General features: G+C 34.4%; 1 protein-coding gene across 1 annotated transcript in view; it reads right to left on the bottom strand.

Annotated features, from left to right (window-relative positions):
* Positions 1-4,062: 4,062 nt before the first annotated feature.
* The window catches only part of LOC117242180, a 47,206-nt gene continuing 24,641 nt past the window's right edge, over positions 4,063-26,627 (bottom strand). The window contains exon 2 of the mRNA XM_033508651.1: positions 4,063-4,361. Within this exon, the coding sequence (XP_033364542.1) occupies positions 4,078-4,361 (284 nt within the window). The 3' untranslated portion in view covers positions 4,063-4,077. The remainder of the gene's footprint in view (positions 4,362-26,627) is intronic.

The raw sequence follows: 26,627 nt of genomic DNA, 5'->3' as shown, positions 1-26,627 counted from the left end.
GAAGCGTTGCTGCATATAAAGCTGTACACCCTTTGAGCTAAATTGCTATAACTTTTCATACTGAATTACGCGTATTTTTAAAATTTTTAAGAGCCAAAACGATATTTACATTCAATTCTTCAACGTTGTTATTATTCTTGGAGTACACTTTGGATTTGATAACACAAACACAAGCAGAAACACAAATTTCATACCTCGAAACTTGCAACTAATACACGTCATCTTTTTCGAAAATGAAGTCTTAAGCGGAAAAATATTATTCCTTTTTTTTCAATTTATTTTTCCATGTACAATCACCACCCGGCTGATTCTACCACGATTTTAGAGACAGCCTGTATATAAATATGATTAGGTTGTCCGAAAAGTGTCTTTCTTTACAGACACGTCTTTTACAATGATGCACCTTTATGCAAACATGAAACCTAATCTGTCGAACGTTGTGATCTCTATTTTGATAGAAGAAAATGGATCATACGTATTTCGATAAAATAATATAAAGCGGAAAATGTTGTGTATCCATTATTTCCTTATAAAAGAAAAGAAACTTAAATATTGATAACAAATTATATCTACTAAAGGCAGTTTGGAACAGCAATTTCTAACGTTTATTTCATTTTAACATTACCATGTTCGTGGCATTAATGTTCTCCGTATAGTTCTGTTCCATGACACGATGTTTAGCTGAATAACAAATGACAATCATTATCGTAAGGCAAACGCAACGGTTAATTTATCACCGATGTTCATAGGAATCTCCTACAAAGAACTGTTTGCAAATGCTATTTTGCTCGTTCAATTCATTTTGCATTAAGGATAATCAGGTTGATGTGATGAAAACGTAGTGATGTTTCAGGCATTTTAGAATTCGCAATATGAGCAACATAGATTTACGGATCATTTGTTTTGTAGTGAACGAGAATTACTCTACTTCGGTAGCTACGTAATAATACGTAAGTACGTACATTTGTCCCGTTTCTTTGTAGTTTGATAAATTAAACAGGAAAAATAGAATTATCCTGAAATCTTTGATAATTATAATAACGTATTCATCTTTCATTATTATGAATAATTTATTAATGAAATTTTAATTTAAAAAATAAATGATCTAATCTAATAAAAATTCAAATGTCCAATAATTTAAAAAGGAACTAAAAATTTTCTATTGTATTCAAACGTACATCTATCATTTAATAATTTTCGTTTGTTACTTTGCAAAATATAGCACAATTATCGTAACGTACTTAAAACTAACCATAAATTGAATTGACAATTTTAAGTATCTATATATATACAGTTTTATATTGAAAGTATTGTTTGTAAGTCCCTTTGCATTTATCTGAATGCCATCATTCAGTTAATATTTCTTTTAAAATAAATTCAAATCCGCTTGAGTCGATATATTGTCATTCGCATGAACGTGACAGAACTATTTGAACGTAACTGAAAACATTTATAGTTATCAAAATAACCGATATAAAAGATGTACATCGGAAAAGTGAGGTATCCTCGAGAGACGGTGCGGATTGAAGCATATCTTTTATACTCTGAATATTCAACGAAACAGTCATGTAAGCTTTGCGTCGCGTCGTTTGAAGATTTTTGAGAATGGCAGATTGACATTTACTTTTTGCATCTATAAGAAGCAACTCCCACTAAATGTCACGTAAACGCCATGTGCAACGATCGATGATAAAAAAGAAATACATTTATTTCACAAAAATAGTTTAAATGTGCTTATGGTAAAATTTTTAAAATTGTGGTATTAAGTTATTCTTTAAAAATTTCAAAATAGGTATTTTTTCACTTAAATAAGATTCATTATCGTTGCATGATAAAGATGGTTTAATTTTTTCGGTGTTTGCAATATTAAAATTTATTATCGTGGAGAGAAATTAGCTCCAATACGAATACAGTTGTTAAAATATTATATGACAAATTTTTGGGGTTACTTCCATCCGTTCTGTTTTAAATGACTTTCGTTTAAAAGAGCTTGTTTTGTATTCGAACAATATTTTTCAATATTTTATCAGGATAAAGATATATGTATGCAATGTATCTATAGTTTGAAGGCTTGTGTCTGCATTTCAATCGCTATATCGCCGATTATTTTAGTAAAATATAATCACCACTTATCTTACTACAAAATATCTACCTCTTAACATTATATTCTTCGCGAACCTTTCGTTTAAAAGCGTTGTATACATGTATAATGTATCAAAGTTTTAAAAACATTGTTAATTTATTCCTATAGCGACTTCATGCATATTTTATTCCTACATAAATATTATACAGAATGTCTCTAAAATCATGGTACAAGCGGTTGGATGGTGATTCTACATGTAAAAATAAGTTGAAGAAAAAGAATGACACTTTTTTCTTTGAAGCTATGTTTTCGAGAAATATGAATTTGAAGATCCGTCAGGTACCCGTGTGCTAATTCTAAGTTTCGAGGTACCCCATTTTTCTTTCAGCTCGTGCTGATGTTAATTTTATTAGACGAGCAGAGCTATGCATGCAGCAACGCGATATATTTAACACGTGTTACGTTAATAGAAAGATTTTTTAAAAGTAATACTCTTATCCTTATTCATAAAATCATTCTAAATGTACATAAATATCAACACGAGGGGAAAGAAAAGTCGGATATCTCGAAACTAATAATTGGTACACAGTCACCCGACCGATCTTCAATCTCATTTTTCTCAAAAAGGAGTCTTAAACAAAAAAATGTTATTCTTCTTTTTCGACTCATGTTTGCACGTAGAATCACTACTCGGGCGCTTGTACTATGCTTTCTAAGATACCATGTATATTAATCTTACCGAACATGTAGGTCTCCTATTCATCATTCTATAAAACTTCCAATGTATTTGGTTCATGATAATTCATGATCAATACCTATATTCATTTTCTAAACTGTATCCAAGATTTCAATTCTCCTATTTATTAATGGAGTATGCATAAGCTTTCATTTATCGTATATATTCGGCTATAAATGTATAAGATGATATAAGATTTAAAATTAGACAAAATAATTCAGGCATTATTTGCGTTACGGTCTCTATGATTTTGCTACTATATTGTTGTTTTATTTGAACACAGTCTTTCTAAAAAAACCTTTCAAAAAGTGAACAAATTTCAGCGTGGGGAAAGGAATATTAGAAATTTTCAATCTCAGACCCGGTCAAAAAGAATGATGCTACATCATTTAAATTTCGCAACGGAGGTACTCTATCATTCACCAATAATAAAAGCAAGTGATGTTTATGAATCTTTTTTAGACTAACTGCTTATGTGGGTTTAAGCTTCTTTGGGAATGTAAACAGATAGTCCTGAAGTACAAAGGTATTTTTTTTTATTTCAATTCTTCTTATTATTTGATGTATACTGCACGAGTCTTGTGATGACCTTTGGTAACGTAACATATTATTGACGTACAGTATAGCATCTGCCACAGTCATCAGAATGTTGAGGAATTTTCTTAAAATTAGATATTTTACGGCGGGATCGAACCTGTTTTTAAAAGTGACACAACGAAGACTATATTTGGAGAAAAATGTGAATATTTGAATAATAAAATGAAAATAAGAGGAATAATGAAGAACCTGAAGACTATATTTACATCCAAAGAAGGCCTAGTTCCAATAGTAACTAATAGTTAGTCTAAAAAAAATTCATGAGAATTACATTTTTTTATTGTTGCCACACGAGAACCCTGAACCTTAAGGCCGATACAAATCAGCGTCGCAACATCATCTTCTAATCATTTATCGGTGTAGTAAAACAACAAAGAGTTGAGAACAGACGAGTTAGAAAATACTTATTTCAACATCTTTTGCGTTTCTAATATCAAATGCAAAAATTACCCAGATATTTTCAACTTTGTATAGTACAGGCAATACATTTTAATAACTGTATTGCGTGCAACATAACAATGCAAGGAACAATTGTTTTGAGCAGTGTAGCATGTATCTGGAATATGTTCTCGTTTGAAAAGTTCGCCTCTGCTTTAAATATTTTATGTTGGTCTTCGAAGGTATCTTTGCTTCGTACGTTAACTTTAAAATTCAACTGCATTCAATATAAGTCGCAACAAAGAACGAACAGTTGCAATAATAATAAGAATTCTGTGCCATCGTAAGATACGAAAAGTGGCAAAATTCGCTTACCCAGTTGGACACCTTTTGTCGACGTTCCAAAAGACGTTGTTGCAGCTTCGGTCCAGGTCCAGAAAGGAAAGCTTTCACCAGGCTCCTGGTTTTCGGCAGATGATTTGGAGCGATTACCTCGACCTGGGTCAAATATTTCTGCAAGGTTGACTCCAAATCCGGGACCGGAAGATTCGGTAGAGTGGCTTCCTTCTGTAATGTGAGAACAAGAAAATTGGTGATTATCGTGATAAAAATCGCCGATAAAAGTCAATCGTTATGTTAATTCATGGGAAAGGGGAAACGGAGCGGAATGAATGATCGATTTATTCGCTCAAAATGGCTCACGGTTGATTTACAACATTGTTTAAAGGTCGCAGAGGTCCTGACATTTACCACTGTAGCAGAATGCTTGCAACGATCGTTGTTGAAAATGTTTAAACAGAACAAACATGAAGAGCTTCGTGTTCGATAAGTTAAAGGGCACACTTATCAGCCGGTCGAGGTCATTTTATACTATTTATCGCTAGAAATATCGTAATATCACGCGCATGAATCGCTGGAGGAACGAAATCTTTACGTTTTACGAATATTTACAGAAATACGGTGCTGTGAATATTTATAGAGAGTGGTCCAAAAATTAGTGCTCACGATTTTTCAGACGTTTCTGATAGTCGGACAAAAAAATGTTCCGAGCGAAAGTTTATCAATTTTCAATCGATCACAAATTGCAATATTGCGAATTTCAGAAGTTTTGCTTCAATGAAAAATCATGGTGTCAGTCAGAGTCATCTCTGACAAATCACTGATCATGCCTAGATAATTTAAGTGAAATCGTTTTGTTTTAAATCGTTTTGCATGGCGAGTTATTGCCTCTCATAACCGAAATAGAACACAGAAAGGCAATTTTTCAACGAGACAATGTTCCTATTCATACAGTTGCCACTACAAAAAAGTGATTTCAAGATTTCGAAATAGAATTATTATCCATCTGATCGAGAACCTGTGAAGAATTTTAGCAAGAAAAATTTATGATCAGGAGAAGCCACCTATAGAACATATCGTGGAACATGAGAAAAGAATAAAATCCATTTGAGCGGATTTTTGAAACGAAACTTTAAATAAGTCAGTTGATAGTGTACTCATCAGATTGATAGACGTGATGAAAAATAAAGGGAAACCTAATAAATATTACACGCAAAGGTAACAAAATTAACGTTGAGTTTATATTTTTTCACAACCAAAAACATAATTTTAAGAGAAAATTCATTTTTTTCCAGTCTTTTAGAGGAAAAAGCTTTTGTTTGTTGTATCTCAAGTTTTATGTTATGTTATAATACGAAATATATAATATAAAATTATAATTATTATAATATACAAGATTTTGTCAATTTTTGTTTGAATATTATAAAAAATCTATAGATGGGGTTCATTTTATAATTACTCGCGGTACTGTACAATGTTTCTGCTCACCTGACTTTAAGGGCTGCCTATATTTTTCCATTAAAATTGCGTCTAAAATCGCTGTGATTTTCAAACGTCCTGTTTTCCTCTATGTTCCTTCTATATATTATATTATACTATATATATTCCTTCTATATATGTTCCTTCTATATTTCATCTGTTTTTCAGTCAAGGGACATAAATTGCAAGCTACCTGCATATGTTTACTGGTAGCTCATCACGGCCTTCAAAAGTTGCCTATTTTAGAAACCTAATTGATCAGTTCAAAATACGACAATCTATAAAACATAAAAAATAAGATATACTATCTAAAGGATATGCTTGAACTTTGTATTTCAATCCAATTTATTAACATTTGCAGCACAAGAATGACCCGATTAATGCTTGTTACAAATGTCATTCAACAGTATAATATTACATAATTTTATATAAATATAATTTTACATATAATAAGTATAAAATTCAATTAAAATATTTATCCGAAAGTTTCTTTCGTTCCATAAGGTGATAATTGATAGACAATAATTTCTGTTTTATATTATTTTATTGAATTACGTATGATCCATTTCGTTCTATTACTATTATTATGTTCGTGCATAATTCGATAAACTAAAATAAAACAGAAAACATTTCGGACAACCTAATATTACATAAATATAATATTTCATATGACGGTTATAAATAAAATACACTAATCGTCAGAAAGAATGTGAACGAGAACTGAATTGAATCCAAAATTCGACGGATGATCGGCAAACGTTAGTGGAAGCAAAGTGGATCGATCGGTCGGGTTTCAACAAGTTCAGGGGTGCATCGTGCACAGAGAAGAGCCTTCCAACATGCGATTCGTTGGCCTTTACGATGTCACGGTGATTGTAAAATAAAGAATCAATCGAGAAACGAAGCGTGTCTATGGGAGTAAGGGCCCTTAAGGCCGGCACGGTTCGTTGATCAGAATCCCCTTTTGCCTCGGCCTAACAAGACCGAGTCTGCGAACCGAACGCAACTCGACCCTTCCTTCTTCGTTGCGAAATGTTTCCGGCAAGTGGAGCCAGGGAGGAACAGGGACAGTTACAGCCTCTCCTCTCTTTTTCGCCACGCTTGTTCGAGTATTTAGTTTCATTAACCAGCGTGCTTCGACCTATGCTCGAGGACAGCCAACAACGTTGTGGAATCAACACGCGTCGCTTGACTCATGACCAACAACGAGGAAGCGGGATGCTAGTGATTTATGTGACAACCGGTGTGTCGAGTGACACGCTTTCTACGCGTGTTTCGCGTTGATGTATGGCTGATCGTTGAACACGTAATAACGTGTACGATCCGCGGAAGAGTTTGTTTTAGTTTCGGCTAATTTAGCTTGGTCTTGTTCCGGTTTAAAGGAAAGTTTTAAGATCTTCGTCGAGTCATCTCTTGGGTAGAAATTATTATAATTACGAAGCTGAAAATTAAACAGAGCAACTCAGTTTCAATTTATTATATATATGCTCTGGAACATACTGGCACAATCTGTTCATTCAGTACGATCATTAATTGCTTCGAAGCATAGCTACGATTACGTAAATACAATAAATGCAACTGATTTGTAATGTCGAAATAGTTTGGAGGCCATATTATGGAGATATCATAATCACTTTCAGTTATAAAGTTTGTACGTAAACTCGATGAACCTTCTTTGTAATTATTAAAAAATATATTCTTTTTACAAAATAAGTAAGGAATTAACTAAGCGTCACAAATTTATTGCTATCACACCATTTCAAAATTTATAAGATATTTATGAGATATTATATCTACGAGCAGCGAGTCGTGCAAACGTACGATTGAATTTGCTCATTCACTTGTGAATTTCGGTTGTTTGAACAACCAAATCATAGGTAAGTGAGAAAATTAGTGAACCTCTACCGTTCAATAACGACTATATATTTGTACATGTATATATGCACGTAATGTATTGGTATATCGCTAATGAAAAATTTAGTTATCACATCTGTTTTCCTCTTTAAAAAATTGCAAAATAAAGTTCAAGTAAAAATATAAAAATCGAAAGTGCGCTAGCTATTTTATTGTTTTTTCTTTTCTGTCTTGTTATATTCACTGCATGATATCCGAAGAAGAATTCCTGAAAAATTTCTGATTTGTCTTACAAAGAAGAATACACACATACATATAAATAAGGCAGACATTTATGTTTCATCTTTTTACTTTCGTCTCTTGACGTAAAGTTGACTGTAAAAATAGTAATAATATATTTAACTTCAACGATCGTCAGAAAGAATACTTCGTCCATCGTGCATTTAACGTAACGTCCTTTGCATTTTGTGATGTTGAGTGTCATTTTATAGCAACCTTATAATTTCTAAAATATACTCATTAAGACATGATATTTTTCATAAATTTACATTTTGACATTGATAGGTTAGCAAGTTTGCATTTACTATTTGACAAAATTAATAGCCCACCAATTTCCGACAACAGAGTATAAAATTAAAAATAAGGTACGATCAAGTTGGTATAAAACTTTCTATCATCTCGAATAATTCTGAACTATTATCAATCAATGTCAAGGGATTAATTCTGATTTAAGGTTTACCTACAGCTCTTTATCATAATCATTATAATATAATAACTTATATTATGAATATATGGCAAAAAAAAAATCGACAAATTTAGCCACCAATAAAATTATATATTAAATCCATTCATCTTAATAAAACGGTTTATCTTCTCTCATTTTTCATTTTCATTTTTCGTTCGATTTCACCGCTGCATCACGTGATTGAAACATAGAAACATCGATAAAATTCTTTCAGATTTCAAACAGCCAAAAAGCTAAAAAATTAACCTACACAGAGTGAGATATCATGTTTGTCTATGCTTATCAAGTTTATCTTAACCAGCGCGCAGCTGTTTCGTTTTTAACTAATCGATTTGCTTACGAAACACTCGCTTAGTATCACTGTTTGGTACTTTGCGAACGATCGAATCAGTGTCACTTAAAGCCCGACGCAAAGCCGAGAGAACGATGATTAAATTTCAATCGTTCGTTGACGATCGAACGACGTCAGTCGAACTCTACGGGAATTGGGAAACGAGTGTCGTATACGTTATTCCGTTCACGAAACGAATCCGGAGAATGCCGGTAACGAGTTCGATTATCTCGGTTGCCATGAGTCAGTTTTGTCCCGAAGCCGGTCCCTCGGTGTTGCGGGCCAGCCCGTCCGCTTCGTACGAGCCTCGAAACGTAACGGGTGTCTGGATTCCCAGGAGGTTTTCTACCCCCTTTTCAAGGCTCATTGCTATGCACCGCTCGAAACTCTGCTAACGACCTTTGCACGCCGAGAGCCCCAACATCCAGCCGACTTTTCGATCCGGAACGAGCTTATCGAGCCGCGCGATTGTATGGATTTGAAATATTCGATACCGTAGCCTGGATTTTGTTCGATCCCAGCGGCTTATTTTCAAAACGACTTAAATCCTAGTTTAAAAAAGAACAAGGAGAGGAGAAATAAAAGCGGTAGCGGGCAGGAAGGTTCTTCGTGTGTGATTTCGCGTATGTACGAGGTTTGATAAGACGATATTAAAATTAGAAAAATTAGAAAATAGTATTTTAATCCTTCGTCGGTTAAGAGGCAAACGAATACCAAAATATTGTCACATTATTTTTTAGCAACTGAGTATCGTTATGGTTACATCGATAACTTATAAAAGTTTAAAAAGCTTTATAAAAGTGACAATGTCGTTTGGTCGTTTCAGTTTTCTAAGCTGTCTATTTTTTTACTTTTTCTTTATGAATTTGTATAATGTGGTTAATCTGAAGGAGCATCGAAGTTTGAAAGCGTATTTTTAGTGAAATGAATAGACAGATTTTTGTATATCCGGTAAGTTAGTTTGGAGTTGTTTGAATCAAGAGATAATTCGACAAGTCTGGACGAGGCTCTATCGAGTTGTACGACCGGATACGAGCACGATACAGCTTGTTTTCGCAATTAGCAAGTAGTGTCGTGTGGCGAGCAACGTGTGATCACGTTTACAGGACGGTTGATGTTGCAATGAAACAGCGCTAGGGAGAAAGAGCGAGAAATTGGAGGGCAGTGGGAAAGGAAGGGTAATTATTTCGAATTCAGTGCGTTCGAATGAAAGGCGCATCCGATTGATTATTATCGAATCGAGCAAACGAGGTCTGCTTGATCGAGGCCATTCAGGCATTCTCGTCGGGACGAGGATGTACAGCGTGCCATGTTGGTCGTATATCTCATCGATAATTGTGACGCGAGAATTTTACTTGTATAATTAAATGATGCCATGTCTCGGGAAAGTCGAGCGTTCCATGCCGCGTAACATCCAAGTTTCAATATCTGATGTAATTTAAATTATGGATATTCTTAATAATAATAAAATATGAATATATAAATATATAAATATACATAAAATATAAATGAATATATAAATTAATACAAAATAGTAAACGTGATAAATAAATTATGATAAAATGATAAATTATGAACTCTTTACATAATAAATTAATAATAAATTGAGGTATAATATAATATGACAAAAACATAATAAATTAATAATAAAATATAAATTCCTTATGAATGCATCTTATTGAGTATGAACTAATGGAATGTTTGTATTTCTCATAATACTTCCAATCTAACATAAACATAATTGAACCTCGGTAACTCGAATTTCACAGATTCTGATTTATCGAAATTTTTTAAGTAAAGAAGGTTTAACAAACGAATATTCCACATATATACGAAGCTTCGTACGAAGGTACAACTACGTTCACCTTTTTGGAGTGTTAGTTTTTTAATCTCTTAGGTACGATGCGCCACTATGGTGGCTCACTCTAATAACTCATTCGCTCACCGTTTGGACCTTGATTTTGGACCGTTTGGAAAATGATCTTTTTCATTTGTCTTGCTTCACACTTCTTTTGCTCTCATAACGTTTTATAACAGTGTTAACAATATACAGACAGAATGTATAGTCTTTGTTTTTGATACGCCAGTGTCAGGTATCAATTGCTTCCTTTTGTTAATATAAATATACCATTGTTAGATGCTCTTTTTAACATACCGACCCGTATCCTTAGAATTCTTCAGAATCTTTAACCTCAAAATGTAGCTTGAAAATAGAAAATGAAGAGCAATTTGAAAAACTTTAAAATATATCACACTCCATTGTATTATTAATTATTAAAGTAAATTATTAAAGTTAAAAGTATATGCATCATATCTTTAAAAAAAATCATAATTTAGTTATCAAAAACTTCGTTCCAATGTGCTTGCGTAGGGAACAGCATTATCCGTCACATATTGCAGTGCTGTATCATTTACGCGTAATTCTCAAACTCTGCTGTACAAAGAAACAGCTCCGTGCAACATTCAGCCGTACCTAAGAGGTTAATCTTCCTCTTCGAAGTCGTTTTATTCGACGTACATAGATGCGAAAGTTAGAGGCGCAGGAGACGATGATAATTACGCGTTCGATTAACGAAAAACGATTAGCTTACACGGATATGCACGTGGTCGAAAGGCGAAGAACTAGAGATAGGGCTTATGTCATTTTACGTTATTCGAGATAATCCTAACGGTTGAAAGAAAGGATACAATATCGAACGATTAGTTTCTTACATCTTGTAACACGTAACATGACTTCGATCCGTACAGCTCTGGTTGCCCTAAATTCGAGTTGCAAAAATAAAACAACGCATCTGAGCACGTGGCAAATAATTCGAGTTAAAGTAACTTTCTCCACTTCCAGAATGTTTTCACAGCGGAAGAGAATGAACAAGAACGTAAAGGTTTTCGAGCTACAGAGATTCTCTATACTATATAACGTAATACGTTATTATGTAATACTATATCGTGTAATACGTTATAACGTAATACTATATAACATAATACTATATAACGTAATTCGTTGTAACGTAATACTATATAACGTAATACGTTGTAACGTTATACTATCTATCGTAATACGTTATAACATAATACTATATAACATAATTCGTTGTAACGTAATTCGTTGTAACGTAATACTATATAATATAATACGTTGTAACGTTATACTATGTATCGTAATACGTTATAACGTTATACTATATACCACAATACGTTACAACGTAATACTATATAATGTAATACGTTATAACGCTATATCATATAACGTAATATTATATAATATAATACTATATAACGTAATACGTTACAACGTAATACTATATAATATAATACGTTATAACGTAATAGTACATAACGTTATACTATATAACGTAATACGTTATAACGTAATATTATATAATGTTATACTATACACAACTATATAACTGTAAACATCTATTTTTATATACATTTACTTGTACAACATAAAATTTCTCTTTAGTGTCCTTCAGTTGCACATATCTTTTTCCAACTGCAAAGCGTCTCGAATCAAAGAAATGGAAAAATAAATCTTTTCCAAATATTTGGGTATTCCAAATCGCAATAATATCCGACGGTTATACACGGAAATGTTCGCAAAAGATATTTCGATTACAAGGGCACACACTTGTGTCGTGCAATCGCAATAAACGATCAAGTCTCACGGCATATAGGATAGAGGGTAGAAGCTTCGTCGAGGATTCCATGTATTTCCTCTGAGCGGAAATTTTACGTACGCTCAATTTCCTTGCACTTCCCTTTCGTTGTGTCGTCGCGTGGACGCGCGCCGGATAATATGTACCTTCCATCACGAGTGGCACCTTGCGATCCTTCCCTCTGTGCCGTAATTCCCTGCGGACCTCTATTCTATGCAAACAGGACCAGGCGGGATGCAAAGGAAAATCGACAGCGGGAGATGGGGAGATTCAAATCGAGATTCGTAGAAACGGTAAAACGTTAAAAGTATTGTGTAGCTCAATGTTTTGTAACGCCTTTTCAAATCGCCATTCCTCTTCATGACAGCTAAATAACCTTTAACTCTATTCTTTATATAAAAAACATTTTCAACGTAGTAAATAAAATGTATTGGAAAGAAAAAATATTAAACATACGGTAGAGCCTCCTTTATTTAGGTACCTCAATATTCGAACTTGTATTATCCGGATAATAATATTGCATTATATTAGTAATTGCCGGTATATTATAATATTTAGTATTTAGGAAATTCCGGGATAATGTTTCCCAGTAACGGATGCGTTTTCCCGTTTTAGCCATTTTAGATATTTTATTAGTGTTCATATATAATGTATTCTTTGTTTTATTCGATTTGACAATGAATTCTGGTTAACAAAATACGACAGAATTAAACGACTCTAAAGTGATGCAACTGCAGCAGTATTAGCGAAAACAGACTGTGTTGGAAAAGCCACGGTTGCAGGTATTAAAAAACAAAAACATGGTACTGAAAATTATTCATTTCTTTGATCCTGGTGACGGTAAGAAATCCTTAAACATACAATTTTTTTATATTTACGCAAATAGATACAGCGAACGAAAGTGGTAACGGAGAAGTGCCTTCTCACGGCGAAGCATCCGTAGCGTTCGAAAAAGAGCTTCGATGATTCGAAATAAAAAAAGAATGTAACTCTACTCAGTTACTTGCGTTGAAAGAATTATATGACTTAGCAGTTAGAAAGATACAGACTGCATAAATATTTAAAGGAACTTTCAGTTAATCTTAATCTGTACTCGAACAAGTGAAATTTCATGCCAGAGAAGTGATTGTCCTATTATCGGAAAATTCCATTATCAAAACAGTTTTGTCTATTAGTTCATATAAAGCATCTTCTTTACTGAATTAAGCATTTCGGAATCTGATTTTAACTGAATACGTAATAACTATGGTGTATAAATTTATAGTGACTATACTGTACAGTATAGTTTTAATGCTAATTAATAAATACTAATTAAATTTTAATATATTACTAATCAGTTATGGAAACATCGGATAATAGAAATTTGTTGGATAACAATCGAATAATTGAAATCGTAGCTGCGTTTCATATGAAAAATACCAATTTGTCGCAAGCCATTGCATAAACGCCTTTCAATTATTGTTTACTTGGCCTTCTAACTCGTCTTCACAATACGTAACGATAAAATAATTCTAAACTTTTTTTCATAAATCCAGTTTTGAATTACTGAATTGGAAAAGGATAGATCAATTAAAATGTTTCCGGGGCGCAAAGGCTTAATACATCGCATCGTGGCCGATATTATTCCCGCTATTTCTCGAAACTGTCTTCGTAGAGCAAAGCTCTAGTAATACAGAACGTGTCTGACATAAATAAATGCAATCGCCATTGTGTCATTCTGTCCATCTATACATTTCGCGTCAAAGCAAAATTCCTAGTATAAACACTCCCTTGCATTATCACCAGATTTAATCCTGATTCACGATTAAAATATATGTATCTTACGAATTGTACATCTTAAAAGTCGCTCTAAATCTTTTTGTTACATCTTGGGCTAACGTCAGTAAAAATCAAAATTTAAAAAATTAGTACAAGTGGAACTTAATAAAAAGAGGGGAATTAATTTTATGGGAAACGAAAAATTGTCTACAAACGGGAATGGTGCTTATAATGCTTGCAATTTTCGACACAACTAAAAATGGTACATGGTGGTGGTTTTTCTACAAATACAATCCTTCCTATGAATTTTGACTATGTTAGTGCGGAAAGTAGGAAACTCTATGATGCATTTGGATTATTGTGTGCTATTATTATTATTATTATATGTATTATTATTATGTTATATTATTGCACACTTAATAATAATAGTAAAAAATAATAGTAAAAAAAGTCCAATTTCGAAAATAATTTTAGGTCACAGAAAATTTCTCCTTCTGCTAAAAAGTTCGGTGTTTAGCAGTGTTACAGTGTAGTCTACAAGAAGTTTTCAATCATCAATTTCTTACCCACCTAATCACCCATCATATATTTATTATTTTTTAGATATGTTGAAGAAATCAACATTTTGAACAATTTTTTTCTATACATGTAACTGCCGCTCGGCCTTTATTTGCGAGATAGTCGCCAAAATTTGTCGGTACCACTACGTTAAATTCTTGTAAAAAATTCATCTCAGTATTGGTTACCAGCCGCCGTGAGGCCTCACGTACACACATACTGCCGCATAATTATATGCATAATTAGACGCCCAATTATTGGTTGAACTCACTGCAATGATACCGACAGTCTTTTGCGAATATTTTGGAAACCAAGGTCGAGTGGTGGTGACATACATAGGTTGTATCACGTAAACGTTGCCATGATTCGTTGGGTACTTCTGATAGTCTGACAGAAAAATGTCTTAAATATAAGTTAATCAGTGTTTGGTGGACTACGAGTTGTAAAAAAAAAAATTTCCTGCAAGTTATTTTTATAGGATTTTATAAGATAGGAAGGTTTCCTTGATGTTTTTCAATGACACGATATTTTTGACTTTATATTATCGTAGATCACCAGTAGACCTTTTTCAATGGGCTCGTCTACAGTCTGAGGTCTATAGTCTGAGTCAATTCAAAATATTGAACAGCCAAAGCAGCGAATCTGTACAGCGCGCATGGGATTTCATTCTCATTGTATTACAACTGCTACAACCTTACTGCATAGGTCGCAATTACGTTTATGGGATCATTTGTAGTTTGCTGTAATTAAACAGACAAAGGTAACATGAAGCTACGCCTCTTCCTGTACGTTCACTTCAAGGCTACAGTATACTAGGTCGTTGAACTCCTCTTGATATCAGCTACAACAATATTGTGCCATTTAAAAACTTCGTATATTATGGAAGAAACAATTTCTTGGACATTTCTTACAGCTTCTAGCCGGCCAAACACCGATTAATTTTTATTTGCAGTATTTTTTTGTCAGAACATCAAAGATAGGTACACTCTGCTTTAAGACAAAGTACTTCAGTATAACGCCTCTGGCAACGTATTCAAAAATCAAAAATCGAAAATCAAAAATGTTGGTTAAAGATGATAAATTAAAAAATTTAATAATTCTTGTTGTAATAATTATTTAATTTGATTCATTTTTTTCTGAGGAAAGCACGTTTGTATTTCTAATTTTCTCTTCAAAACTGGCCGTTACTAGCCAAAGAAAGAAACGACAAAAAATCACCCTCCATTCATACTAAATAAATGGTTGCCACATCCTTTTCCTATTCGTATTACGATTCATGTTTAAGGGAATATTTATAATACGTTGATTAAATTTTTCACACACATCATACACACGTACTCGCATCTCACAATAATCCAACAGAAAATTATGGAAAATCATCGGAAATCATCGATATCGATAACTACCGAAACAATTACCACAAGCAAATTGTCGCGAGGAAATCGGCACGAAACAAAAAGAAAGAAATACAAGATAAAGAAGGAAGGAAGGGGGGCAGAAAATAATTACGAGAAAAAAATGAAGGAACAATAGCGAAACAAGGGAGAGGAGCAAGTGGAACGAAAAAGGGAGACGTGGATGGTGGGTAGTACAGTGACTATAAAGTATAAAGGAAGCCTAAGGGGGGTTGTTGCTGGCCTGACAGCGGTAAGGGGGCCCTGGGTGTTACTAATTGGAGGGGTGCCGAGGGGGAAACCTTGTTATCTCTTAATTGCTACGACCCTCCGCACTGTTTTGCATCGATAAGAAGAACCAACCACTCCTCCCCGAACTTTTGTTTCATCTGACTGTATGCCTGTATCTGGCGGTACGATCGATCGATGGAAATTGCTTGTTGTTTGAAAATTGCGGTGACCCTTTGTACGGATAATCTCTTGTCTTCTTTTCTTTGACGCGTCACTCGACAATATTTGCATACCGATGTAACCCCTGTAACGAGTCATTCGAAGAGTTATTGAAAATTATTTCATTTTGTATTCTACCTCGACGTTCTCCCTTTTCCCATTCTCTTTTTTTTTTTAAGTGTTTTTATCTCGTGTTGCCAAATTCACGTTCAATGAATTTACGAGCACGTCGACGTTATTTGCATCCGAAATATTCTACCAGAAGATAAATCGCGCGTCGATATTCATCGCGAAACACAATTTTTAGTTTTCGAATTTCGCGCGGCTCGGTGCGCTACCGCAAGACGACGCGGAAAATACTGCTATTTCGTATGCTGTTATTTTAATATTTCACGCATTCTTCCAAGTAACGTGTATCGCACCATACAGGTTCGTCTTCGAAATTGTTTCTGATTCCGCTTTATAAATTTGAAACTAAAAATTGAGACGCTTCTCGAAAAAGTTTCCTGTTTATCGATCTACGGTATATATAGACCGATATATATATAATATTTCTTATAATATGATAAAAATATTTTCGAGAAAAGTTGATACGTCTTGAATCATCTATAAATTACTAAAAATCATCAAAAATACTTATTTTTATAAAAAATCTACTTCACTTTGTCTTTCTTAAATGGCACGATGTATTTTTGATTTCATGACATTGTAGCTGATGTGAAGACGAATTCAACGACCTAAACAACGACCATGACTTTCGGATGGCCATGAGCTCAGAAATCTTGAGTTCATTGGTTCATACACATTTATAGTAACGTTGTCAACATATTGCAATAGTAAAAATTACTGCTCCCTTCACCAGATTTATCTTCATTAGATATTTATGCTCCTTTGTTGACGGCAAAACAGCAAACTCTATAGAAAAGCTTCAAGATAAAATAAAACATGCATGCGGGGAAGTAGATCCACGAGGTTCATTTTCTTTTACACATCAAACTTTAGTGAACAGAGCGGAACTTTGCGTCGTGAAATTGGAAAGTGCCGTGCAATTCAGACGTTAATTATAAGCACGATATACAGGGTGGTTGGTAACTGGTGGTACAAGCGGAAAGGGGGTGATTCTGCGCGAAAAAAGAAGTCGAAAATATAGAATAAAAATTTTTCGTTTGAGGCTTTGTTTTCGAGAAAATCGACTTTGAATTTTCGCTCGGTACGCGTGCACTTTATCGCGTCTCGTTATAACGGATCTCACTGTAGATCTTAAAAAGAATTAAAAAGAAAAAAAATTTTTTTTAATTTTTATTCTTTCTTGACAGCACAAACGTTATTGCAAACGTCTGACCTAACACACGCTATTAAACCAAATTTCACACTTTAACGATCAGTGAATCAATGAATTCAATACTTCTGAACTCATGTATGGAAGTCATAGTATTTGGGTTGTTGAAATCGTTTTAACACCAGCTGTGATACCATGAAATCAAAAATACATCGTGCTATTTAAAAAAATTAAGACCTTGATTAGTTATAGAAGAAAGCATTTGCCTGTGATTTTAAGTTTGCATTTTGTAGTTCAAGCAACGTAATTTGTAGCTGATTGGAAGCAGATTAACTTTCGTTTATGACATTTTTTCGCTACGTAGTCGCAAGTGCTTCAAAAATTGCGCACACAATTTCGCAGTACACACTGTATACATATACAGGGCGTTTCGCTTAACTGGGAACGGTAGAATATGACACGAGGGATTAAAGTTATCAAATGTTTAATTATCAATGTTTTAAGAGAAGTTGTTCGACTCGAAGGGGGACATCATGAAAATCATTCTTTTTTTTTTGCAGATCCAGTAGCAGGATGCAAACTTGCAAATTGCAAACGATACAAGGTATCAAAAAACAGTTCGAAATTTGAAACTTCTCCAACGATTCAACTATTCACGTAGAGACTATACTATTCACGTAGAGATACGTAGATATACAGAGCGTTTCGTTTAACTAGAAACGGCAAAATATCTCACGAGGGATCGAAGTTATAAAAAAATATTCGAAAAAGAACATCATACGGTGGAGATTAGTTTTTGCAGTAATGAAAGGGATTTCAAGATCAACTTATTTTTTTACACTAATCGATCCATCTCGGTATTTCCTATAAAAAATGGTATTAACCTATTTATGTCGAAAAATTATTCGTTTGGCAGATATTTTTACTTTCATTTGACGCGTGAAATGAAAGACGAAGGACACATATACGTTGTAACGTATGAAAGTCAAAGATAATCCGAGATGGATCGATTGATGTATTAAAAAATGTATGATGCCTTCTTTAAAAATAAAATTAACCTTGAACCCTGGCCCCCACTACTGGATCTGCAAAAAAATAATTTCCACCGTCTGATATCCTTCAATTAAGTCAGATATTCTAACATTTTCAGTTAAACGAAACATTCTGTATAGCTACGTGCCGAGTGTAGTTTCTAAGTGAACAATTGAGTTGTTAAAAAATTTTCGAATTACAAAGATTTTGAACTGTTTTTTGATATCTTGTGTCCTATTAAGATATGTATAATTTTGCGTGCTAGATTAGATTGGTCCCGTAGTAGTGATACACGTATGTGAATATGAGTGTGTGGAAGTATGTGTGTGCGCGGCGTCTAAAAAAACAGATGAATGTAACTGTTCCGTTGGCTGTGTGGTATGGAAAATGTTGAGACATAGAGACTGCTGAGATGCGTGCAAATGTGTATCGACGAAGATCCTGGAAATCGTTTATTAAATAAATCTAAAACTATTTTATTACGAATTCTAAGTGTAACCTTTACTCTTATTTCGGCAATTAAGATCTACAATTCTCAATATGTCCTTTACAATTTACAGGAACTTAAATAATACCTGATACTACAATGCAATATTCTCTTTTTAAAACAAAAAAGTAACACTAACCAAAATTAATAAAATTCCTTGGTTGATCCACTGAACAACTGTGCAACGTTTCATTACAATCGACGTGTATCGACTATCGATGTTCCTTTCTAACTGTAAGTTAAATTCTACGCGTAAACAAACTCGAAGATGGTATCCCGCTGGGTATAGCCATCCACATGTTAATTAATAATAAAGTTAAAAAAGATTACCGAATGTCCAGCTAGATAAATTGTAAGGTATAAATTAAATAAAAAAAAAAAATTCTTCGCATAGAAGGAGCGAAAATGTTTTGTACTCGTTTTAGAAGAGGAATCTAGATAAAGTAAAAAAGAGTTGGAAAAGAGAGAGAGGGAGAGAGGGAGAGAGAGGGGGAGAGGGGGGGAGAGGGGGAGAGGGGGGGGAGGGAGACAGAGAGAGGGAGACAGAGAGAGGGTGACAGAGAGAGGGAGGCAGAGAGAGGGAGGGAGGCAGAGAGAGGGAGGGAGGGAGAGAGACAGAGAGAGAGAGAGAGATGGGGGAGAGACAGAAAGAGCGAGAGAGAGAGAGAGGAAAAGGACAGAGTGTTCAATTTTTCTCGATGCCTAATCGGCTCGGGTCTTTGATATAATCGTGTCGGTCCTCGGGGAGTATTCTAGCTTACGCTTTAATAAAGTCTCTTCCTTCGCCTCCGAAGAACGACCAAGGAGACGCTTCGAGGGAAAAAATAAATTTCCCCGCTGTTTTGGAAACGGCAAAGGGAGTTGGTTCTTGGTAGCTGTGAAAACTCGCGGCAATTTCTGGCATGGAATGACGATCAAAGACGATTTACGCGGCCTCGAGTATCATCGCTATTCTTTAAAAGGAATAATATTCTTTGTCTATCTACGTTGATAAATTCAGAAGGGAAATTTCATTCGACTTCGCCATCTTTAATCTTACTTCTTGCTATTTGATGCATCTTCTTAGCTTATTTCTTTCACTATTTCTCGCAATGTACAGAACGAAGATACGGAGATATTTAAAGATATCTAAATAAGATATCTAAAGATAGGTAAATATGAAGATATTTTCTTTACTACATATTTTTATCTCACTTTCATATTAAATAAGAGAAATATTTTACGGAAGCATCTTAAAACATTTCAGTAGATTCATTTCCCTAAAATTTATCGTCTAAAAATCTTGAAATAATGTCAATTATGATTCATAAACAAGGCACCTCGTCGTATCGACTCGAAAAACGCCTCCACATCAATTTTGAATAATTAAGTAAACCAAAGATTTTCTTGATTATAATTTACTTCATTTCTATATTTGTCGCTTTTAACGTTCAATGTTTATACTCATGGCAAAAATAATTCAAACTTTGTAAATGTGCATTGCATTTGCCATAAAGTTTATACATATATGCAGGTATATATAACTTTAATTCTAATTGTAATCTATAAGCTCAAACTTTAATTCACATAAAAATGAAAATTGCCAAATATGGTGTAGCTACAGTAATCAACTTTATATGCAGAATATTTACACACAGATCGCTCATCGTAACGTTTGTCAAAAATTGATTTGATTGAGATGAAGAAATTATGTATTATAGACTTCTATAACATAACGTTAGATCCCAAATAAACAAGCGGGGCAGGTAGCTACGGTCACTAAAGCTCAGAGCTGAAGTCGATGCGTTGCGAGTTCGAGTCCTCGGTATTATAAGGATAAATTGTACGGCACAGAAACCAAAATTTCTCTTGAAGTCCAATATACAACAGGCAAGCGGCCAGCCCCTCCGTTGCGTTTGTTGGGTTGTTAATTTCTAGGAGTGCTTGGTTTAAATGTGCTTGGATAAGTACACAGGGGCCCGACGAATTCACTCGCACTGGTCTACCGTCCTGTCCGTGGAGGTTTTAGCCGGTAAGAATCCGGCACTACCTTCTGTGCCCGCCTCCGCAGGTGAGGTAAGAAGGTGTCTATGAAGATTTCCTCCACGTTAAAAACAAAAAAAAAAAATTTTTTTTGCCCCATGCCTCCAGACTCAGGCATGGTGTGTTACGCAAACGACACATTGGTCTTGACCGGAGGACGGACGCGGGTAGCACGAGACGAAAAGATGACCTCGGGGCTTTCCTACCTATCGTCAGGACGATCACCGTGGAGGTTTTAGCCGGTACGAATCCGGCACTACCCGGCGCCCTCTTCCTGGAGGGCGCGGAGCGCCTATGAAGGTTTCCTCCACGAAAAAAAAGGATTCCAAATAAATAACGTTCCTAATTGGACGTTTAGTGGGGCAATTAGAGAAAAATATCTAAGAATAGTCAATAAGTCGACGATAAAGAGCCGTGCAAGCAATAAGCGTTAAGCCTTACTTTATTCTCAGAATATTCTGCACCATCTATTCACCTGACCATAGGCATAGTTTTCTCACAATCTAGTCTTTGTAACTATTTTGAACAGTTTGAAATACGCTATAGTCTTGCAAAAACTATTTGAAAGAACAGGATAAGCTGCTCAAATTTCATCCTCTGAAAATTTTTTTAACATTTATCCAAAACTGAATCCGTTTCTTAATCTAACAAAATTTGTGTAATTATCTTGAAAATTTAGCAACGAAGGTCTGTAATCAGATTATAAAAGTCAATTTATAAAAGTCCATACAAACGAAGTAAAAAAATATATGTAAACATATGCGTTTTAGGTTGTTAAAAAAGCTATTTCCTTCTCCTCAGTTTCAGTTAGAAAATGTTTATATTATTCGTCTCTTATGCGCTCGAAATATGTTTTATTATGAAACTACATTAGATTTCTTAATTTGAGATGTAGATGTGCACAGCATATAACACCATCTAAAGCATCGTCTGAAAATTGCTCGTCACATATAAAACAGATCACATTTTGATCCGCTTCGCTTTCACTCGATGACTCTATTTCGAATTTCTTTCCGAAAAACGTGTTGCTAACTTCGTCCCCGGCCATCTACGTAGGGGCACGACATTAGGCGCAAAGCCATTTTTTAATATAATTGCCAGTTCTGATTGATAAATGACAGGACGAGATGTGACCACTTCGCAATATGAAAATAGAAGCAACATACTATGCATTACCAAAACTAAATGCTAGAATTACGTACTTCAGACGCTGAAATACGACTTCAAATATTAAGAATTCCTATGTTCTTGCTGTCGCCTAATTAACGGCATTTCTATTTTAATTTCCAATTGCCGTTTGCAGACTGCAGCAATCAATAACAGAGATTAATCAGTGGACGAGATTTGGCTCACTTACCCTATATTGCGAAAAAGACGAAGATTTCTCCGAGAAACGATCGTTAGGTTACCTAACAGATAACAGAAAGGTAAGAGAAGTTTTCAAATTTCCTTAACTTTTACAGATTTTTCAAACGACCAAATACAGCGGAGTCTCGATTATCCTAGTCCCGTTTAACCGAAGTTTCGTATTATACGAGGTGCTTTGAACTATGCCATAACCTCATTCTTTTTCAAAAATTTAACTTTTAACGCAACTACGAAAATGTAAATAGAAAGGTACTGTGAAAACAGTTGATCAAGCTTTCAACTGATTAAATAATTAATTCAACTTAAATACACGCGCAACATTACATTATCAAAATGTTTTCTAAGATTTTATTCTATGCTTTGTACGGTTTATTCCGTCTTTCTACGATTTATGAACACTAATAGACCTATCCGTATTATCCACGTTTTCGATTATCCGAAGTAGGTCCGCATCATCAAAGTTATACCGAACTAATAAATTTAGTCGCCCAACTTCGACTTCGAGCGGTGCATAGCAATAAGCCTTAACTCGACGGAATTCCTTAGCAACCAACAAACTGCAAGTTCTTTTAAACATTGTTTGTCGTGTCGTGTCATACGTCTGATAGAAATAACGTCGCGCTCATAGCGGATGGCGAAATCCCCGAAGCAAAGGGAGGGTCGCGGAAGGAGCGGAACGCAAACACCGGCAAACCGAACAAATTGGCAAACAGTCAGCGATGTGCAACCGTGCGAAGCAATTACGGATTTTGCGTGAACGACGCGTGCAAACTCTTTATACACGCGCGAAAAGGACCGACAGAATTTCCTTGAGCCACGGCACAATGGCGTAGCCCAGTGGCTTTCCTATTAATTCTGAAAAAAAAGAGGAGAATCAGCCTGTGAATATAGTGCGTTTCTCACTTTCTTACAATCAATGCGAGGGCCCATCGATCTAGAAGAATTTCATGTAATAGCAAAAATGAACGATAAAAGGTAGCAAAGGAAGATTAAATCGAACAGAAAAAGAGTTACTTCGTGAATTCCAGAATTTTACAATTCAATTTTGTGTTTCTTTTGTTATATTGCATATTGGGAATGTATATGTATGTTACACTTAGACTTTGAATTCTGTCAGAATTTAATATTCGACTAATTAATTCGGCGATTAATTGTATGCTGCTTAAAACTGGTTATTATTTCTAATTAATAATAATTTGGATCAAGAGCTTGTGACCAAGCCATTATGCATAATTGGTTTCGGATAATGATCGGACAAATATTGCCGGATTTTGGCATCTCACTGTAAGAATAATAGTCAAAAATATATAATAAATATATAATTAATGTACGTAATATAATATCATAACGAAAATATAATAAATATATAATAAAATATATATGAATAATATAAAATGTAAATAAGAATATACGATGAAAGTAATAATATATGAGAACATTTAATCGGTGCAAGCATCATACCTAGCTTACGCTTGTCAAATTATTAGGTTGTCCGAAAAGTTTCTTTCGTTTTATGAGGAAGTAATAGACGCACAACGTTTTTTGTTTTATATTATTTTGTCGAATTACATATGATACATCTTGTTCTGTTGAGATAAACACCGCGACATATCACAGACTTGGTTTCACGTTTGTATGAAGGTGTAGTGTTGTAAAAAATACGTTTGCGAAAAAAAGACATTTTCCGAACAACCTAATACATCTACAAAATGATAAATTCGCGTGGACATCCGCAGCCAAGTCGCAGGTCTTTCTTTATTAAAACGACGAAGACAATAGCAGTAATTGTAGAAATATTAATCTGTATTAATTTTAATTAAGCGAGACACCGACATATTTCTGTTTAACGTGACGTAATTGTAAATGTGCTCATAATCGTACGCTCGGTGATGAAATGTGTATGGCTGCCTACGCCACTGGCTACCTACTGAACCTGCTTCGAATCAGGAACGAGTGAACAGTAATTGGAGAGCGAACCGACAACAGGGGGATTATACTCGCGTTTCTAATGAGACGACCGAGAACTTGACCCTTGTACAAGTATGCTTCACGCCCTTCTCGAATTTATTTTCGCCGTTTTGCGTTTTAGATTGACGATAAACCTTTTTATACCGCACATATACATATACATGCAGGCTGGCGTCAGATTTGTATCTTTATTTCCCTTTCACGCCACGCGTGTTTCACTGCACGTACTATCATATCGTTAGGAATCTACTTTTTACGGCATTGATACGCCGATATTTTCACTAAAATACACTACAACTGGTCTTGGAAATTCCATTATTTTACATCGAAACGTGTTTAAGATGTATTCAATAGTACTGGTTAACTAGTGGAAACTCTAAACTCCGCATAGAAAATAAACTAAAAATCTACAAAATGATAATAAAACCAATTTGGACGTGCGGAATACCGCTATAGGGGACAGCAGCAATGAGCCACATAAATAAACTAGAGTCGCTACAATCGAAGATACTGGGAACAATAGTCAACGTCCCATGGTATGTCAGAAACGAGGACATACGCAAAGACTTAAAAATACCAACGGTTAAAGAAGAAATCTGCAGGTACGCAGAAAAATACAAGGAAATAATGGCAACACATCCAAACCAACTGGCTGCTGAGGCGAGCAAAACTCTCATAGAAAGAAGACTAAAAAGAAAACACCTCACTGACTTCACTAAAGAAATAAAATAGTTAAACTCGGAGATGGTGTCCTCTGCTGGGGGTAGCCATCCACATGTTATTTAGCAATTAACTTAGAAAAATTTACCAAATGTCCAGCTGGACAAATTGTAAAGTACCAAATTAAATAATAAAAAAGGAAAAAAACAGTAAATGCTGCTGTTCAATTACAAGCATACACACAAACATATAATTACAACACTCGAGCCTCGAACATATTCGTATGTTAGCACAACGTTGACTTCTATGTTCTATATTTGAAATAGATGCGGGTGAAACAGTAAAAATGTTTTGCAGTTGTGTTGGACTATTGCAAGAAGCGAGTGTGTGTGTGTGACTGGGAAAATTTAATCAACGTACTGTAAATGTTCCTTTACGCATGGATTGTAACACGAATGGGACAGGAGCATGGCAATCATTTATTTAGTATGAGTAGACGACGACTTCCTGCCGTTTTTTTTTTTTTTTTTTTTTGTTGATTAGCAACAGTCAGTTTTTTGAAGAGTAAATCAGAAATATAGACTTGCCTTTGTCAACAAGAAATTAATTAAATTATATATTTATTACAACAAGAATTATTATATCTTTTTATTTACTGCCTTTAAACAACAGCAGTGTATCGAAGTATAACCAGAAAGTAAAATACTTTTGACTTAAAACAAACCGTTGTTCAAATATTTTTAAAAAAGTTGACTAAAAGTGAATTTTCATGTCTCAAAAATATTCAGGCGCTTTAGGAATTGATGTTGAGAAAGCTGAAATGGCAATTGTTTTGAAGTTCAATATTTTATACGGTGTCCTTTTTGTTCAATAACATGTTTTAATAAATTTAGTACGTCGAAGGTTATTCTTTTATTAGTAATCGACGCAGTAGTTTATTCCTTTGTTAAACAAATTTATTATTTTTCCTTAGCGTTTGTTGTTGTTTTCTACTAATTCTACAGTCCAGTTTATTCCATAGTAATAGTGAAATTTGTATAAAAAACTCGTTACTTTAGTTTGAGAACATAAAAGTTATGCATCCGTTAATATTTTTTTATGCGCTATATTGCAAGTTCAATTTACCAAATGTCCAGCTGGATAAATTATAAAGTACAAATTAAATAATAAAGAAAAAAATATTGCGAGTTGTCAATACTCGTTAAGCAAATTGTTTTAAATATGAAAAAACAGCACGACAATGAATGTCTGCACTGAGACAACGTCATTATTATTATAATCAGTCGATCTGGCTTATCTGCAGATGTTTATTCGTCTATTAGGTCAGTAGGCTGTGCTCTTTTAAGCCTACGCGGCATATATCGATCGTATATGTTATTGACTAACATATTGATTAACACGAGTTTCTATTCATTCTTTGTAACTGCTGGTTGCTTTAATTATTTCTTTCCTT

The sequence above is a fragment of the Bombus vosnesenskii genome, unplaced genomic scaffold (assembly GCF_011952255.1).
Source record: "Bombus vosnesenskii isolate JDL3184/JDL3185 unplaced genomic scaffold, Bvos_JDL3184-5_v1.1 scf7180000016264, whole genome shotgun sequence".
Lineage (NCBI taxonomy): Eukaryota > Metazoa > Arthropoda > Insecta > Hymenoptera > Apidae > Bombus > Bombus vosnesenskii.
Note: the sequence above shows the minus strand (reverse complement) of the source record. Positions and strands in the feature narration are given on the sequence as shown.